Consider the following 19,503-nt stretch of genomic DNA (forward strand, 5'->3'; position numbering starts at 1 on the left):
GTTCAACCTAATTAACAAGCTAAAACTAGCTTTGTCTCCTGTTATTGATAATCAAGATCCATTACAAAGATAACTAAGATAGTATGGTATTGGTGCAGAGATAAATAAGCTGACCAGTGGAATAGAACAGAATTCAGAAACAAACTCACACTCATATGATCACTTTATGACATATGATCATTTTGTGATAATATGACAATATGACAAAGGTGAAAAACTGTGGTTTGGGAAGGAAAGATGGTCTTTCTCAATAAATGGTGCTGGGAGAGCTGGAAATTCAAGAAGAGAAAACGTCTACCTTAAACCTTACCTCACACTGTTAACAACAACAAAAAATCAGTATGATTTCAGATTTAAAAGTGAAAAGTAAGACAAAAAAAGATTTTAGAAGAAAACATAGAACATCTTCATGTTCTTGGAATAGACAAACATTTCTTAAGCAGAATATGCCAACTGTGAAAGAGAACACTGGTATGCTATTTTAAAATTTAAGAGCTTATTTTCATATATTTGGGATACATACACACACACACACACATATGCATTCTCACAGTACATTCAACAAATGACATGCATCCAATCCAGAATCAATGTGTTTTTGAAAACCACAATACAAAGGATAGTCCATCCAATAGAAAAGTGGGCAAGAACCTGAACATTTAACAAGATAATAAAAAGGCTAATAATCATATGAAAAGTGCTCAAATCTCATTAATCAGTAAAATGAAAACTAAAGCCACGATGAGATACACATGCCTGCCAAAATGAAATGAAAAAGACAGACACTACTGAGGGTAGTGACTGGAACTTTGGAAAACTGCCTGACTGTATCCAGTAAAGCTGAACCTATGTATATACTGACCCTGCAATTCCACTGCTAGGCAGAAAGGAGTACCTATGTATTCATGTACTAGGATATTTGAAGTAGTACTATTAGTAATAGTTCACAAACATCCACGGGATAAATATGTGGTTTATTTACGCAATGGAATACTATACAGCCATGAGAGAAAAAAAAAAACCACATACAAATTCATGCAACAAAAATCTTACAAACATAATGTACAGCAAACCAGCCAGATACAAGAGAATACAGACTATTTGATTCCATTTAGATTATGTCCAAAACCAGACAAAACTAATCTATTTCTCAGACGTTAGATAGTGGTTACCCTTGGGGAGGTAGTTACCAGAAGGGAACATGGTGGGGGGGTTCTGGGGTGGTGGTAATAGTTTGTTGATTGAAGTGGTGATTGTATTTGTGGCCCATTTGTGAAAAACCAAAAACTTGTGTATGTTATACTTCAACTAAAAGCTAGAACAAAATGATTTGCCTCTGCCTGGATAATCAACTCAGACTGAAGATTCCTTCTCTCTTGGCCTCTCCTGTTAGCTCTACTCTCAAACTGTGTTTCCACTTCTTGCCACTTCCAAATGGTGAGGGTGGGAAAAGAACCATCCTCTACCCACTAAGATGCAGACTAAACTGGATTTGCTACAGGACTAGTAGCTTAAGAAGCAGGTCTACTAAAATGTGAAGTCCAAGTCTATCTCTTTGTCCTCTTGCCTATTGATTATTCACTTTTACCCTCAGTCCCCAAGTACACTCAAATACCCTCTTGCTCTCTGCCCCAAAACCTTACACAGGATAAATGCTCCTCTCAGGGGACACTTAAATTTTAAGTACGAAAGTCTGTTTTCAAGATTAGAGAGAGAGGGAGAGACACAACATATGTATATGAACAGGGGAAGGGGTAGGAGAAGCAGGCTGTCTGCTGAGCAGGGAGCCTGACACGGAGCTCGATCCCAGGACCCCAGGATCATGACCTAAGCTGAAAGCAGACACTTAACTGAATGAGCCACCCAGGTGTCCCAAAATAAGTATCAAAGGTTTGAACACCAAAAGGTTGGAGCACCAGGCAGGTAACATTTTAAGTTGTGGGCAGTGAATAGGTGAGAAGTCATCTGGATTTAATCTCTTGAGGGTGTAACATAAAATTGGATTTTGGGCCTGACTCGAGGGATATGGGTAGTCCAATCTCGGCTCCGCTTTGGGCAACTTTATGTTCTCTCTGTGCTCCAGTTTCCTCATTATTAAAATAGGGATAACAGTGCGTAGCTCATATAGTCACGAGTGCCAAAGTGAACTAATGCACATAAAGGATTTAGAAAAGCAACTGACCAAAGGAAGGAGCTAAATGTTGTCAACCTGGCTTTATTCCAGGTCTGCTGTCCCCAGGGAATCCTGGCCCAGGGAGTCTAGGGAGCAGAGGGCTTTGGGATAACCCGAAGTCTCCCCAGCCTGAGGGAGGTACTCTTGGGTGTTCCACGCTTGCTCAGTACTGCAGTGAGGAGCAGGCGCCCAGGCTTCAGGATTAGGTGGGAGCAGAGGAGCAGCAGAGAAGGTGAAGAGCTGGCTGTCTCCCGGCCTAGTCACATCTATCACTAAGTGCAGGAGTCACCGCACTGCCCGCCTTTGAGGAACCTGGAATATTGCTCTGTCAGAGGGCGAGAAATGAGCCTACCCAGGTGCGTGGTACCTGACGTAGCACCTAGGGAGGCGAGGCGGTCACATCATGTACCTGTGCTCCTATGTGACCAAAGGGCCAGTAAATACCGCAGGCATTTCGGTACAACTTTTATTACAGGGCCCTGGTCCCTGGATCTGGTCCCTGGATCTGGCCCGACCTTGAAGACCCAGACACCTTGGCAGCGACTGGCTCACAATACAAAGCCTGAAGTAGACAAAAAAGTCAGCATATTAACAATGAAAAACAACATTCAGGAGCTAGAATATTCATCGGCAGATCTACACAAGAAACCCCATCTTCACTAGGATACTTGAAGACTGACCAAAATAATATAACAGCAAGGAGTTAAGATAGGCTGAGGGGATGGGAGACCGGGCCTCGGATCTGACCACGCGTTCTCTGCCTCCCCTTCCCACTGCTGACCCACACCGCATGCTGCTTCAAAGCCCCCCACTTTGTACACCTCTGCTCAGATGCTCTATTACATAATGCTACAAACACAGATTTAGGTAGCAATCACATTTCCTCAACTTTCAGGTTTGGGGACACTGTAGGCCAGGAAACTCTGCACCGGTCATCTGCCTCTCAGAGGCATCACACACATTAGTTAACAGAAGTCAGTCTCTAATCAATGCCTTCTCTCCCCGAAGGCAGATTGCTCTGGGAGTCACCCTGGGCATGGGAAGAGTGGGCATTACCACGGACAGCTGCGGTGTGCAGGGGAGGACACCGCCCCTTTGAATGCAGCTGGAAATAGCCAGCTCGTCTCTGTGAACACCATGGTTACACTTTAGCTATTTTAGGCCCAAAGAATTCAACTTGAGCATTCGTTATACCACAGTCCAGCCAGGTTCCCAGGACCAATCCTCCCAATCCTTGGGTTGTGTCCTCTCAAGTGGCTGGTTTGATCTCCATTTCACTTTTATCGTTGGAGGACAAACTGGAGAGCCTGTAATCACTCCCATAAACTTCACATCACCGACCTGATAGTGAAGGGCCATGCCCCTTTCCTAACCGGTTTCCCTGAGTCTCTGTCCAGACACTTAGCTGCAGGAAGAAGGCATCAGGTTGGAAGGTAGAGCAGAGGCGGCTAGAAGGATAAAGCTCAAGCACGGGGCAATGCCAGAACCCTGCATCTTCTGGGTGCGGCTCCATGGGCCTCCTGTACACACAACAGCTTGCTTGCTTGAGGTGAAAAGACTGGCTGAATCCACTTGGGTTTCCTTTACTCCTTTCTGTGCCTTCAGTGAAGGCCTTGAGGGACCGCACCTTCCTTGTCTGCTTTGTATTACCGCCAATTACTCCATCCTTCAGGGGATCCTTCTCTCCCACAAATCACCCATGGGGTGGAAAGAGCAAGGGGCTAAAAAAAGTTTTACTACTTGCTTAAAATTGGCTAAGGCCATTAAATGAAAATGATGATTAAGAAGTAATAAGCCACATCCTCTAGCAAATTATCAAAACACTTTCTGGAACTTTCCCCAGAATTAAAATGAACCCGCATATGTAACATGAAGAGTTCACCATCCTTACATCCCCAGCACCACTACCAAACCTCCGCTGGCTAACAGCAGCCAGAAATGCTATTATTTATTTCCCCCAAATGACTTATGGCAAGCTACCACTAAGGCAAAAAGACTTAATTTTTATAAACTGGTAACAGTTTGGGGACTGACAAATTGCACAAGGAACAAAAAGCAGGTAACCCGTGTTCTCTTGTTAAAACGTCTGTTACACCATGAATAATCAACATATGTAAACAAACTAAGAAACTTTCTGTTTTAAACAAGTGCTCTGGATAATTATAGAAAGTAGTGTCTTTTAAATCCATGCACTGATTAAAAAATCATTTTTAGATGATTTTTAGAAGAATATGCAATAATTGCTGTTTTGTTCTTTGTAAGTTTTTCACTACACCTAACACTGGCAAGTTTTTTAAACGGTGATGTAAAGTAAGGATGACCATTCACCTAGGTGTCCGGTCTGGAAGAGGAGTCAACAATTCTGAAATGGCAAATACAGATCTTGAGCAGTGACGGGACGCTGGATCCTACTGCACCAAGCACGATGTGGTGACACGGGAGGGCAGGTACTGTTCTCCCAGGGCTGAAGGGGAGTAACGCATCTACAGAGCACACAGTGCCCGTACCCTACACGTCTAACCTCGGGGGGAATTCATCCGAAGTCTGGTTGTCAGCTTCCTCTAATCACATCCTCCTGTTGCAGTTCCATACATACATCTGAGGAAAATGTTCACACAGGACAGGTTTTCATTAAATCACAAGAAAAACAACTGTGGCATTTTTGTTCAAGGAACAAAGAGAAATCAGTCTAACTACATTCCTGATAACTAGAAACATTCATTGCTATGGAAGGAAATCTTTAAGATAAAGCCCCTAAAATCCAAAATAATTTTATGCTGGCATCGAAACCGTTCTAACCAGTTCCAGAATTAGATCGTATTTGCAAATAAGGTAGTTAGTATTTATAATGAAACGTAAAAACTGACAAAAATTCTAGGTAAATAATTTTTATGATCATTTAAAATTCTGTTTTAAACTTGCAACTTTAGTGATATATATTGAACACATTCAATAGTACAGAACACAATCCATTTAATCTTGAACAACACTATATAACAAAACTACAGAAATAAGCACAAACCCCACAAACCAGTATGCTCCCTCATCAATTCTATAACTGCAATAAATTTAATACTGTAAACAAACACTGAACAAATCAGAGCACTGTGGAAAGAGCTCAGGAGCTCAAACAAGTCATACTATAATTTTTATGCGCTAAGAGAGTAGTGAGGCAAATGGAATTCTTAGAACATTACTTAAAAATAGATTTTTAAAGACAAAGGTCCCAACTGATTCTTATATACACACACAAAAGTTCATCTGTCACAGACAGCAAATGTTGAATTTATACACTGGAGTTTCTGGCAGCATCCTGCACATTTAGAATAATTAAACAAAGTTGTCAAATCTAGGATGGATCATTCAAATCTGTATAGGACGGGACACAGCTGTCCTGGGCTACTGCATATGTGCTCACTGCTGCTTCTCAAATGCAAAAACCAAGTAAATACCTAAAAAGAAAATAATAAAAATTAGAGTTTGGTTTCTTATATCCTTAAGCTAAATAACAATTTCAGTCTTGTTTATAATTTGGTGAAAATTCTCAAGCTTCTGAAGGGAAAAATCCCATTATTTCTAAGGGTCCTCAATTATTCTGAATCATATTTAAGCATATAGGGGGTTATATCTGTTTACCTGAAAACAATCAATTATAATACTCAGTGACATTACAGCTCGAGAAAACAAATTCAACAGCTTTAAAATGTCTAAAAACAGTTTGAGATAAAAAAATTTAAAAGTATAAAGGCAAAGAAAATTAAAACTAAAAAATCTTATATAACAATTCTTTTTATCTGGAGTGAGACAGGTAGAATAATTGTACTACCATTAATGCTTGTGGCATTGGTTATCTAGGTTTTCTGTTCAGGGGAAAAATAAAACTAATAAGAATTATAAGGAACATATGTAACGTGCAAGTTAAAATTCATCCAATTATCCAATTGTTGTGTTGTAGGTCCTGATAAATAAGCCAAAAGCTACATGAGAATTGATGCTTAGAGAGATTTATCTGGCCCCAATAGTGATATTCCAATCCCATGAATATTATCCCTTAAATACACTGTGTGTTCACTCAGACATCTAAGTGTATGTATTGGTCTTCATTCTGGATCACACTGAAATTCAAACCTATTACATCTTCTAATAAGATACCAATAGATTTTATGCTATATAAACACCTGACAAAAATGATAAATCCTTAAAACATCACAAGGATGTTCAGGGTGTACACTAGTACATTCAGCGAGTCAGGATAGTAGACCCACGTACCTTGGTGTCCTCCCTTAACTTCTGAATGGGATACAGATGAATGACTGCAGACAATGTAAAAACCTCACAATCCTCTAGGTTTTACTCAACCTGTCCAGGTGTATCACCCCAGTCCTTCCAAAATGCTACTTTTAATGCTATTCTGTTTCTTATCTATTATTCCTAATTTCTTTTAGGAGAAATGAAACATTGCTGGCATTACAGTGGATAGAGAGAGAACAGTCAGGGCAATATCAACATGGTAGAGTCTTCTAGAAGATAAGAAAGCAAAGCAGTCCAAGACATTCTAAGTATAATACAAGACTTAAGAGCAGCCAGCATTAGTTAGCTTGGTCCCCACTCCAAGCGATCCTTCTGCAGTCTAACCTTGACAAACTCACCCCAAACACATTGGTACCTACTGCAAACAACCCAGCAGTCCTGACCTACCTAAATCTAGGGTCATTTAAAAATCACTAAGACACAGTGTTTGAATTCACATTGGCAATTAATAACTTTCATTCCTTTCTAACTCAAACATTCTGAGAGTCTGACTCACATAAAATGCCTTTATGCAGGCATATCGATTGGGATTTAAAGAAATAAATCTTGAACCCACTTCTAAAAACAAATCAACAATTCTCTACTTTCCTTTCACATTTAATAGATCTAGAGGAGCAGCAGGTTCTAGTAATACGAGCTTCATGATTAAACCAGAAATTTGAAGTACAGCTTCTCGCACTTACTAGACTATGACACGGGGCAAGATACTTTCCAGGCCACAGAGACCTCCAGTTTAGAAGTGTGGTGCGTCAAAGAATACACTGATCCTGACCAGGTAGATCCTAGCTACTATGTGGCCACTGTTCCTTTCCTACTGCTTTTCACATCTCTAACCCAACTCCCTCCACTGTCTGAGGGCATCTAATTCATCTTCTGCGTGGTATTACTCAAGTCCATACTGACGTACAGAAATACAGTTTGAAACTACAGATAGTACCACCATCATGACCTGTGACCAAAGCTGTTTTCCTTACATCATATTTGGGACTGGCAGGCTCTCTAAGATAACTGGCTCATCTCCACTCTAGGAAAAGTAATGAAATGTACAGGTTTAGGCACACATTTCCCAGTCTGCTGGCCCTGTAATCCCATTTCCACTAAGGGTAGCAATATTCTGAGACAGATGGGCTCACGATGTTGGCTCTATTCATTTCCTTTCCCTTCCTTCTCTCTCTAATTTGGCAAGTCCTAAGAACAATCCTTCCACATGGGCTTCCTTCCATGAGGCATGGTTACAAGTATGAATCACCTGGGTTAGCTCTGTGACCTCAAACAAGCTACTGAAGTGTTTTCTTATCTATGAAAAAGAGATATTAGAAAAAGTAGTCTACCTGAAAAGTTGTGAGGATTAAATGAGTTACAACATAGAAAAAGTCTCCAGTCATTATTATACTATTATTTCTCAGATTTTACTACCTTTCCTTTGGCTCTCCTTCAACTTTTTTCCCTATTATAAAAATGACAGCCCTTAAAACAGTTTGCCTAGTACTACATTTATTTGTGTCTGTTTCTTCCATTAGACAGTATACATCTGGAAAGTAGAGATTACAACTGTTTTTTTTTTTTTAATTCCCCCAGAACCCTCTGACAGCACATTATGTAAGTCAATACTCAACATTTATCAAATGGATGGTCTCTGATTACCACTTATGCCTTCAACAAAATCAACAAATACTTAAATTAACAGTGGGAACTATCTTTTATGCCCTCAGGGCAGCCATATAAGGATATTATCATCATCTTAACACTGAGGCTTTCGGAGTTAGCTTATTCAACATCCATTTGCTGAAGAACCACGGACTTCACAGATTTGACAGGCCTCTGACTTCTCTTACAAAGACAGGCACCTCACTTCAAAATATAGGCACCAGGCCCTTCCCAATCACACATCCCTCTAAAATATCCTGCTCACTGATGCTTCACTAAATGCTCTAATACTTATTATGTCTGTGTTGTCAACACCAGAATGGCTAGAAACAAAATACATGGTAGTGTTTAATAAGCCAAAATTTCCAAACGTGCCATTTATTTATGTAAACCATTTAATAATACCATTTATTTATGTAAACATAAATATGCACACCCTCATATGTGTCAGAGAAATTCCAAAGTGTTCAAATTTTAAGGAGCCCTCTGAAACAAACTTTGAAAACGTCAGTAAATCTACAGTGATGATATACTCACTTGTGGCTTCCCACTCTGATTTACTTAAGGTTCCCTGAAATTAAAAAAAAAAAAGAAAAAAAAAAAGAAAGAACTTTTAGATTGAATATGGAAGTACATAAATGCCTATTTTTCAATACTGGACAGAAGTGCCCACACAATCCTATTTCACTATAAATATAAGTTGACCCTTGAACAACGCAGATTTGAACCTGCTGGTATACTTTTATGTGGATTTTTTTTTAACAAATGTAAATGTGTTTTCTCCTACGATTTTCCTGATAACTTTTCTCTAACTTACATTATTATAAAAATACAGTATATAATACATATAATATACAAAATACATATTAATTAACTGATCAAGTTATTGGTAAGGCTTCTGATCAACAGTTGGCTATGAGCAGTTAAGCTTTTGGGGAGTCAAAAGTTAGAGGCTTACTGTCCAAGGGTCAACTATACACACAATTTACTGTTAATATTATTGTGACCTAAATATATAAAAGAAATCAATGAGATTTCAATGTCATCTTCTGAATTTTGCACTAATTCTCTAAACCACTGATTCTCAATTGAAAGGTCAATTTGTGTAAAGAGGGTATTTGTGCACATGTGTAATTGGAAAACACATCTATCTTATATTTTTAACTTGGAAAATAAAAAAATTAAAAGAGCCTATCTTGCAACATCCAATAGCATTATAGGAGAGAATGTGATTTCTATGTTTTTACAAAGGAATCACAAAACTCATATCCCATAAAGGAAATAAATTATACTTAAAAGTTACCAAAATACTAAAAAACATGTTTATATAGTAATACACATGCTACTTTGCACATGCCTTGACTAACAAGCTAGACTGATTGGCAATTCCAGTAACTAAAGTGATTTTGGAGAAGTGATGAATGTAAATGATAGTCTAAGACGTCAGCAGAAATGTGTAATGCAAATTTCTTTTTTTTTTTTTTTGTAATTTCTATTGATGACAAAGTCACAGCTATATCTAATACCATTGTGGTACAGTTGCATTCTTAAAGAAAATGTGAAATTCCATGTAGAAGTCAGTGAAAATGGAGATGTAATTTTTCTCCATGTATGTTCATGAACATATCTATGGAACACAGTGAGTCAGCAGTGCCTATATTAAGATACAATGATATAGCAAGGAATTCTCCAACCAAGCCTATAGCTTTTTCCCCATCTTTATTGCCTGATATAGCACTCCATTCATTCTCAGTATTGAAATATTTTATCTTCTATTCTATGGTTATAAAAAGAGGAAACAGACTAACGCATATCTGATTTCAACAAAATAATTTCATAAGTTTCCATATAATATAAGCTTTTTCTTTTTTTCATTTTTCTATAAAACTGCTACAAATGAAGACTTACCAAAGGTAACCTTACTTGACTGTTCTTCATGTACTCTGCTGCATGTTCATAGTCATCCACCTTCTCAGAGGCAAGTTTGGAATTCTCATTTGCTGGATATGGCTAGGGAAGCAAGTGAAATTCCTAGTTAGGAAATTAAATGAAACTTATAATTCAGAATTAAAAATACTAAGTCACTAAAATAAAGTAAAATAAAATAATTAAGAAAATAATCCTTAAATATTATTTCAGGAATACAAACTACATATACTTTTGAAATACTAAAAAAAAAATGGGTGAAAGGATCCTCCCCTAACAAAGTAGCTGTCATGGTCAATTTTGATGATAATCATAGAATATTTACAGTTGGACAAAACTGTACCATTTATTTAATCACCACCAAGGGTCACTTAGCATCAAACGCTTGGATCTCCCTGACTGCCAAAGACTTTTTCTGTTATAAAGTGGGATTTATTATCAAAAGAGCTAAATATTAATTTAAATATTACAGTGATATATTAGCCATCAGAAGCATGAACAGAAGTTAGAAATAATACAGATGAAAAATTCAAAATGCTGGCAGAAGATAGTGGTAGAGTTAAGAGGCCCATAGGCTCACCTCATCCCATGAATACAACCAAAAACTAACAAATCATCCTAATTACCCCAGAAATCGATCTGAAGACTGGCAAAACAAACTCCACAACTAAAGGTAGAAAGAGGCCCCATTGAAGTAGGTAGGAAGTGCAGGGACAAGATTTGGGAGAAACAGATCCTGGGCATTTTGGTGGAGAGGGAGCTACAGCTGCTGAGAAGGGTGAGAAACAAACCAACACACAGGGCAGAGTACAAGGGAAACAAATCTCCATTAACAACTGGCTTATAAAGCTAAAGGAACCAAATTTCAAGAGTTCTTGCAACCAGTGGGGCTTAAAAGCCTGGTCAGCGTGCCTGGAGCTCCGTGGAGGACACTGGGACTGCTATAAGAGAAAAGGCAGGGTAAATAGCCTGCAGACATATAGAATTGGAACAGCAATCTGAAGAGTGCCTGGGCCACACAGTGAGGGGATTAGTTGCTCATCTCAGAGGATGCCCACAGAGACAGAGTTCAGAGATCCCTCCAGGAATAAAGGAGCTGACTGGCACCATTTCCCTCTGTGGTTCCTCAGCATAAACACACAGCCACCTGTAGGAACCATTGCACATGAACACTCACTACCTAAACTGCTTACAATAAGCTATATCCTGCCTACACTCTGGCAGAATGGCCCTTCCCAGGCATCTTTGCCTCAGTCCCAAATGATGTGGAATGGGTGGGCCCCATTCCACAGAAGACAGGCTCAAACCACTACCCATACCGCATCTCCCTACCCAGGAGTTCTGCAAGGCCTCAGTTCCAGCAGAAGTGGCAAGAAGTCCCATTTCATAAGCAGACTAGAGTACACCTAGATAAAACATACCACATTCAGGCCAGGGAATAAACACTGCTCACAAAAGGCAATAAACCTCTGCAGACAACTGTCCTAGAGGATAGAGACCAGGACAGAACAGCAGAGCACACAAAGCATACACTGGAGATACTCCTAGAAGCACCAGGCCCTAGGGACCAGGGAGTACTACACAGTAGAATACTATAGGACCTCTCTTCATAAAGACATTATCCTCAAGAACAGGAGATGTAGCTGACTTTACTAAAACAAAGAGACAGACAAAATGAAAAGACAGAGCAATCTGGCCCAAATGAAAGAACAGGACAAGGCCATGGCCAGAGATTAAAGCAAAAATAGATTTAAGTACATGCCTGATGGAGAATTTAAAGGAATTATTCTAAGGATACTCACTTGACTTGAGAAAAGAATGGAGGACAACAGTGAGACCATTAACACAGATAAGGAATAACATACAGATAAAGGGCTTAAAAAATGAAATGAGAAACATACTTGATGGAATGAACAGCAGGCTAGAAGTAGAGGAACAACTTATGATCCAAAAGAGAGAGTAAAGGAAAATAATCGAGCTGAACAAAAAAGAGAAAAAAGAATTATGCAAAATAAGAATAAACTTAGGGAATTCAGTGACCCCATCAAATCGAGTAACATTCACATGATAAGGTCCCAGGAGAGAAAAAGGGGCAGATAATTTATTTTAGGAAGTAACAGCTGAAAACTTCCCTACTCTGTGGAAGGAAGTAGATATCCAGATCCAGGAGGCACAGAGAACTCTCATCAAAATCAAAAGCACACTAAGACATGCTTTAATTAAAATGGCAAAATATAATAATAATATAATAATAAAGAAAAAATATTAAAAGCAGCAAGACAAAAGAAGTCATTAACTTACAAGGGAAAACCCATAGGGCTAGCAGGAAATTTTCAATAGAAACTTTGCAAGCCAAAGGGAGTAGAATGACATATAGAAAGAGCTGAATAGGAAAAATCTACGGGCAAGAATACTCTATCCAGCAAGACTATCTTTAAGGAAAGACAAAGAGTTTCCCAAAGAAAAATTAAAGGAGTCTGTGACCACTAACCCAGCCCTACAAGAAGTATTAAAGGGGACTCTTTGAGTGAAGGGGAAAGACCAAAAATGACAGTATGAGAGCAGGAAACATTAATGCAGCAAAAATGAGTGTCTGTAAAAACTCAATCAAGGAATTCATAAAATATAAGGATATAAAACAGGACATCATATACCTAAAACTTGGGGAGGAGTAAAGAATGAGTTCAAACTTAAACTGACCATCAAATTAATATAGACTGCTATATGCTGATGTTATATACAAACCTAATGGTAACCACCAATCAAAACCCACTAATAAGTAAGCAAGGAATAGAGAGAAAGAAATCCAAATACATCACTAAAGAAAACCAGTAAACCATGCAAGAAATAGAAGGATCAGCGAAAATCTCCAGAAGCAACCACAAAATAACTAATAAAATGGCAATAAATATCTGTCAGTTACTACTTTGAAAGTAAATGGGGCATATGTCAAAAGACATAGAATGACAGAATGGATAAAAAATGGATAAAAAAACAAGACCCATCTATATGCTGTGTACAAGAGATTCTTAGGTTTAGACCTAAGATTGAAAGTGAGGGGATAGAGAGGTGCCTGCGTGTTACAGCTGACTGAGCACCCAACTCTTGGTTTCCGCTTAGGTTGTGATCTCAGGGTCCTGGGATTGAGCCTCACGTCAGGCTCCGAATTCAGCATGGACTCTGTTTGGGATTCTCTTTTAGTCTCCCTCTGCCCCTCCCTGCCATGCATATGCATGCTCTCTCTCTCAGTAAAATAAATCTTAAAAAAAAAAAAAAAAGGAGGAGGAAGAGGGGGAGGGGGAGGAGGAGGAGGAGAAGAAGAAGAAAGTGAGGGGATGGAGAAACATTTATCATGCAAATGGTTGGCAAAAGACAGGGTAGGAACAATACTTATATTGCACAAAATAGATTTTAAAACAAAGACTGTAACAAGAGACCAAGAAGAACACTAGATAATAATAAAGGGGAAAATCAAAAAGAAAGTTTTAACAATTGTAAATATTTATGCCCCCAACATGGGAGCACCCAAATACATAAAACAGTAACAAACATAAAGAAACTAACTGATAATAATACAATAATAGTAGGTTACTTTAACATCTCACAGCAATGGACAGATCATCTCAACAGAAAATCAACAAGGAAACAACTGAATAACATTCTGGACCAGATGGGATTTAACAGAAATATTTAGAACATTCCATCCTAAAATAGCAGAATACATATTTTTTTCAAGTATACATGGAACATTCTCCAGAATAGAACACACATTAGGCCACAAAACAAGCCTCAACAAATTTAAAAAGATCAAAGTCATAACATGCATCTTTTCTGGCCACAACACTATGAAACTGGAAGTCAACCACAAGAAAAAATCTGGAAAGATCACAAATATAGGGAAGGTAAAGAAACATGCTACTAAATAATGAATGGGTCAACCAGGAAATAAAATAATAAAAAAAGTACATGGAAATAAATGAAAATGAACACACAGTGGTCCAAAGACTTTGAGATGCAGCAAAAGTGGTTCTCAGAGGGAAGCTTATAGCAATACAGGCTACCTCAAGAGGCAAGAAAAACCTAAAAAATAAACTACCTAACTTTACACCTAGAAAAAGGGCCTATAAAAAGAAGAAACAAACCTAAAATCAGCAGAAGGAAATAATGAAGATTAGAGCAGAAAGAAATGATGTAGAAATGAAAAATACTACTAAACAAATCAATGAAACTGGGAGCTGGTTCTTTGAAAAAACAAACAAACAAAATGAATAAAATCGATGAACCTCTAGCCAGAATCATCAAGAAAGAAAAAGGACCCCAATAAATAGAATCACAAATGAGGAAGGCAAAATAACAAACACCATTCAAATAAACAAATATAACATAATGAAAAACTATATATCAACAAATTGGACAACCCGAAAGAAATGGATTAATTCTGAAAAATATATGAATTACCAAAATTTAAAGAAATAGAAGATTCAAACGGACTGATAACCTACAAAGAAATTGAATTAGTAATCAAAAAACTCCCAAGAAACAAAAGTCCAGGACAGGTGGCTTCCAGGCAAATTCTACTAAACATTTAAAGAGTTAATATCTATTCTTCTCAAACTATTCCAAAAAAACAGAAAAGGAAAACTTAAAAATTCAGATGCCCTGATACCAAAACCAGATAAAGACATCACACACAAAAAAGAGAGCTACAGGCTTATCTCTGATAAGCATAGATGCAAAAATCCTCAACAAAATACTAGCAAATGGAGTTCAACAGTACATTTAAAAAAATCATTCACCAGGATCAAGTGGGATTTATTCCTGGGCTGCAAGGATGGTTCAATATTCATGAATCAGTTGTGATACATCATATCAATACAAGCTAAGAACCATATGATCATTTCAGTAGATGCAGAAAACACATTTGACAAAGTACAACATCCACTCATGATAAAAGCCCTCCACATAGTATATTTGGAACATACCTCAACAGAATAAAGGTCATATATGAAAACCCAAAGTTAACATCATCCTTAATGGGGAAAAACTGAAAGCCTTTACCCTAGGAAGTGAGGAACAGAATAACAGGATAAGGAAGTCACCCTTATCATTTTATTCAGTATAAGACTGTTAAGCCCAAGCCACAGCAATCAGACAACAAAAAGAAATAAAAGGCAGCCAAATCACTAAGGAAGTAAAACAAGAAAGAGACTTAAACTGATGATTACCAGAAGGGAGATGGGGGGGGGGGGGGAGGGTTTGCTGGATGAGGCTTAAGGAGCATTTGTCCTAATAAGCACTTGGTGATTAAAATGGAAACCTAAAATAAAAAATACAGATGAAAAATGAGTCAACAGAGAACTGTGAGTTCAAGAAGATAGGAAAATAATCCAGCTTCCAATTATGGGCAGTCTCCGTATTTCCTAAGAACTTGCAGAAGGGACACACACACACACACCTTTGTTTTTTAAGGCTATGCTGGCCAAATGTTTATTAAAATAACCTTCAACCGCTATTTTTAATCCATTTCAAATAGCATCTCTTTATACTATGAAGTGTACCACTTTGTAGTACATGTAAATCAAAACATAATGAATTACATAGAACACTTAGTATTTAACAACCACACACTCTAAAAAGGTTATACGGGGATGCCTGGGTGGCTCAATAGTTGAGCATCTGCCTTCAGCTCAGGGCATGATCCTGGGGTCTTGGGATCAAGTCCCACATTGGGCTCCCTGCAGGGAGCCTGCTTCTCCCTCTGCCTGTGTCTCTCTCATGAGTAAATAAATAAAATCTTTATGAAAATAAAAATAAAAGGTTATATATTCTTTGTAATTCCTTTTTTATATATATATATATACACAACAAACCAGCTAGCAAGGAATCACTTTTTTCTTTTAATATTTTATTTATTTGAGAGAAAAAGAGAAAGAGCACGAGCAGGGAAAGGGGGCAGAAGAGAAGCAGATTCCCTGGTGAGTGGGGAGCCTGATGTGGGGCTCGATCCTCGGACTGCAGAATCACAACCTAAGCCGAAGGCAGAAGCTCAACTGACTAAACCACCCAGGTGCTCCACAAGGAACCACTTTAAACCTACATCTTCTTGATAAATTTTTAAGAAAATGATTCAGAAATGTCTATTTTGCTATTTTCTTTTTCCCCCTTATCGGTATCCCACAGTAAGCTCAGATATTTAGCTGTTTGCTGTTTAAGTATGTAGCTTTTTGAAGTCCTGTACTGCTATCATGAGCAACCTTACTTTTTATCATACCTTAACACAGGGATATAAGAAATATCACTAACGGGTTTGGAACCTCAACCCCACATGTTGTGGTTTCATCAGATACAAAGCTTCAAAACTTTAACGTGAATGATCAGAAACTATTCTGTTGTAGACTTGCTCTTCAACTTATCAGTATAAGATTCCTCCATGTGATTACCTGCCTGTCACTAGACATCTAATTTCTCTTCCCTCTCAATCACTTTAAAAAACCAAACAACATATGATTAACATAGGATTATAAAGCTGCAAAACTAATCATTCTTTTCAAAACAGGTAAGAAAAAAGAAAACAGGTGTCAGGACTTTAAAACCACATAATGCCTTGACATGAGAATTCTCATTCTTCCTTCCCTCTACAACAGTGCTCTAGGAGAACAATCTTTTACTGGTTCTATTGTGGGCCGGCTCAAAGCTGACGGCTTTAAGAAAAGACTTTTATACATACGTCAGAAAACAGATCCATTTAAATCTCTGACCTAGACTAAAGCAGGAGCATTGGGACTGCTCTTTCTGCCTCTGGTCCTAACATCCCTCCAAACCATGCTCCATTCTGTCACAAGTCATGTTCCTATTCATTGGACCTTGTCGTCTCCCGCTCAAAGTACTTTATACATCTGCAGAAGTGACTTCAAGGAGAAGTAGGCAAAACCAAAGGACTCTGCCAAACTACATGCTATTACTGCTCAGGTCCGTCCCCAGACAGCCACACCTGTCTGATAGGTCATATCCTCAAAGGCAGACTGGGGAAGAAGACTGGAGAACCACTGTGCTGCAGAAAGTTATCTGTGCTTCTTCAAACATCCCCTGCTCTCTCATGCTCTCTGCCTTTACTCTTAGTTCACTTTCTTCACAAAAGACCCTTTCATATATGCACTGCACTTTAAATATTTCATTATTGCAGTTCTCACATGGTACTCAATTATTTGCTTCTACATTTATCTTCTCAATATACTGTAAAATCCTTGAAGGAATGGGACCCTGCTATCCCATAACCTACTGTCGACAGTTTTGAATGCATTACACAAATTAACTCATTACCTACATGCTAATAGAATATAAATAACTAATCATCGTACATGCAAAGCACCACCAAAGATGATAACCTACAGGCATGTGTGTGTGTGGTGATTTGCACACGCACACTTTTTCTAGTTCTCTCTTCTCCCTCAAAACAAAAACAAGCCTCTCCAGCTAAACATAAAGCAAATTTAAACATTCTTAGTTTTAAAATATAGGAAATATGACCAACGAAGAATGTAATATTTTAGTGGTTTAAGTAATTTCAAAAGATAATTTAGAATTTAAAGAGGCCACTCCAAATTGGGAAAGTTGTATGGATACAACAGCAGGAGACTTGGCATGGTATGAGATCATCTTAGACCCTAGCCAGGAAAATCTTAAAGAACTAATGTAACCAAAAGGCAGTATTGTGAAAAAGTAGTGCAATCCTGCACCCCAGAGAACATTTGGTAATGTCCAGAGTCATTTTTGGCTGTTATAACTGGGGACAGGGAAGCTACTGACATCTAGCACATAGATACCAGAGATGTCAAACAACCTAGTGTGAAGGGAACAGCCCCTCACAACAAAGAAATTATCCAGCTCAAAATGCCAACTGTTCTTAGGTTAAGAAATCCTATTTAAAAGCAGTACTATCTAGAAAATAGAATTTGATGACAGCACCACTCACTCACTCATTCAAGTTTTTCCTGACTACCCACAAAGCAAAGTCTCTGTAATGAGCTCTGTCCTAGGTGCTGAAGAACTTAGAGTAGTTCAAATAATCTGATTTACATAAATACTTAGCATCTAAACGACCTTAAAAGGAATCTCAGAAACAAAGAGGAATATTTACACCTTTCTAAATACCTACCTCCAAGGCCTGCATTCGTTTTAACAGCATTTTATTTTCGTTGTTCTTAATCTTTTCCTCATAGAATTCCAGAAATGTCTTTTTGTAGACTAGTTTCATATTGTACTTCTTCGCCATTCTGTCCAAAACAGATTACTTAATGAAAATGCTTCCAAAATATCAATAATTCCTCAACAGTTTACTTTCACACAACAGTGACAATGTCTGGGCATCATCAAAAAAGCTATCAATTATATATTTACGACAGGATAATGCAAAATGAATGAGGAGTAACGTACCAATAAGGACATCTATAAAAACACATGCATCCTAAATCTCAATCTAAATCAACGGGTCACAGGAAATGTAACAAATAAGTCAGGAAGTAAAATGAAAGGCTATGAGATGGGGATGAAGAGCTATAAAGAACACTTCTATTCCATTTTGTTTTATTTTATTTTTTTAAACCTTTATTTTTATTTACTTATTTATTTATTTATGATAGTCACAGAGAGAGAGAGAGAGAGAGAGAGAGGCAGGCAGAGACAGAGGCAGAGGGAGAAGCAGGCTCCATGCACCGGGAGCCCGACCTGGGATTCGATCCCAGGTCTTCAGGATGGCGCCCTGGGGCAAAGGCAGGCGCCAAACCGCTGTGCCACCCAGGGATCCCCTATTCCATTTAACTTGATCCTTCACAGTGGCATTTTGAAAACAGGTGCCATTCTTTTTTTTCTTTTTATTTGAGAGAGACACAGAGAGTGTGAACATAAGCAGGGGGAGGAGCAGAGGGAGAGGGAGAATTAGACTCCCCACAGAACAGGGTGCCCGACATGGGGCTCGATCCTGGAACTCCAGGATCATGACCTGAGCCAAAGGCAGATACTTAATCTACTGAGCCACCCAGGCACCCCCATTCCTCCTTAAAACATTCTTTTATCTCTTGGGCTCTCTGGCAAGATACATTATTAATTTTTATACTACATCCTGGGCTGCTTCTTCAGTTTTTTTTTATAAATTTATTTTACCCAACTTCTAAATTGTAATATTCTGAAGAGTTTGGCCCAGAGCATTACTCATTTTCCGTTCCCTGTCTTTAAATAGCACGCCAACAGCTATCTGTAGCTCAGCTCTCTTGTCATATTCATTTATCCACTGCTTCCTAGAAATCTCCACTAGGATGTGCCAGGAGTATTCTCTAACTTTCCAAATCCAAGGTTGAATCCCTAGACTGTTCTGCCAATCTTTGCTACTTCAGTAAATCTAATGATTTGTGCCAGAAACCTCAGTTCTCCATGCCACCTCTGTTTATCTA

The 19,503-nt window shown here is 38.3% G+C and overlaps 1 protein-coding gene across 3 annotated transcripts in view; it reads right to left on the bottom strand.

The window, feature by feature from the left end:
• Positions 1 to 955: 955 nt before the first annotated feature.
• Positions 956 to 19,503, bottom strand: part of RNMT (RNA guanine-7 methyltransferase) — a 33,950-nt gene continuing 15,402 nt past the window's right edge. For all 3 annotated transcript variants that reach the window (XM_072823204.1, XM_072823198.1, XM_072823209.1), the window contains exons 9-12: positions 18,213 to 18,330; positions 10,040 to 10,141; positions 8,669 to 8,702; positions 956 to 5,625 (exon numbers count right to left, since the gene is read on the bottom strand). In XM_072823204.1, the coding sequence (XP_072679305.1) occupies positions 5,588 to 5,625; positions 8,669 to 8,702; positions 10,040 to 10,141; positions 18,213 to 18,330 (292 nt within the window). In that variant the 3' untranslated portion in view covers positions 956 to 5,587. The remainder of the gene's footprint in view (positions 5,626 to 8,668; positions 8,703 to 10,039; positions 10,142 to 18,212; positions 18,331 to 19,503) is intronic.

This window comes from Canis lupus, chromosome 1 (assembly GCF_048164855.1).
Source record: "Canis lupus baileyi chromosome 1, mCanLup2.hap1, whole genome shotgun sequence".
Lineage (NCBI taxonomy): Eukaryota > Metazoa > Chordata > Mammalia > Carnivora > Canidae > Canis > Canis lupus.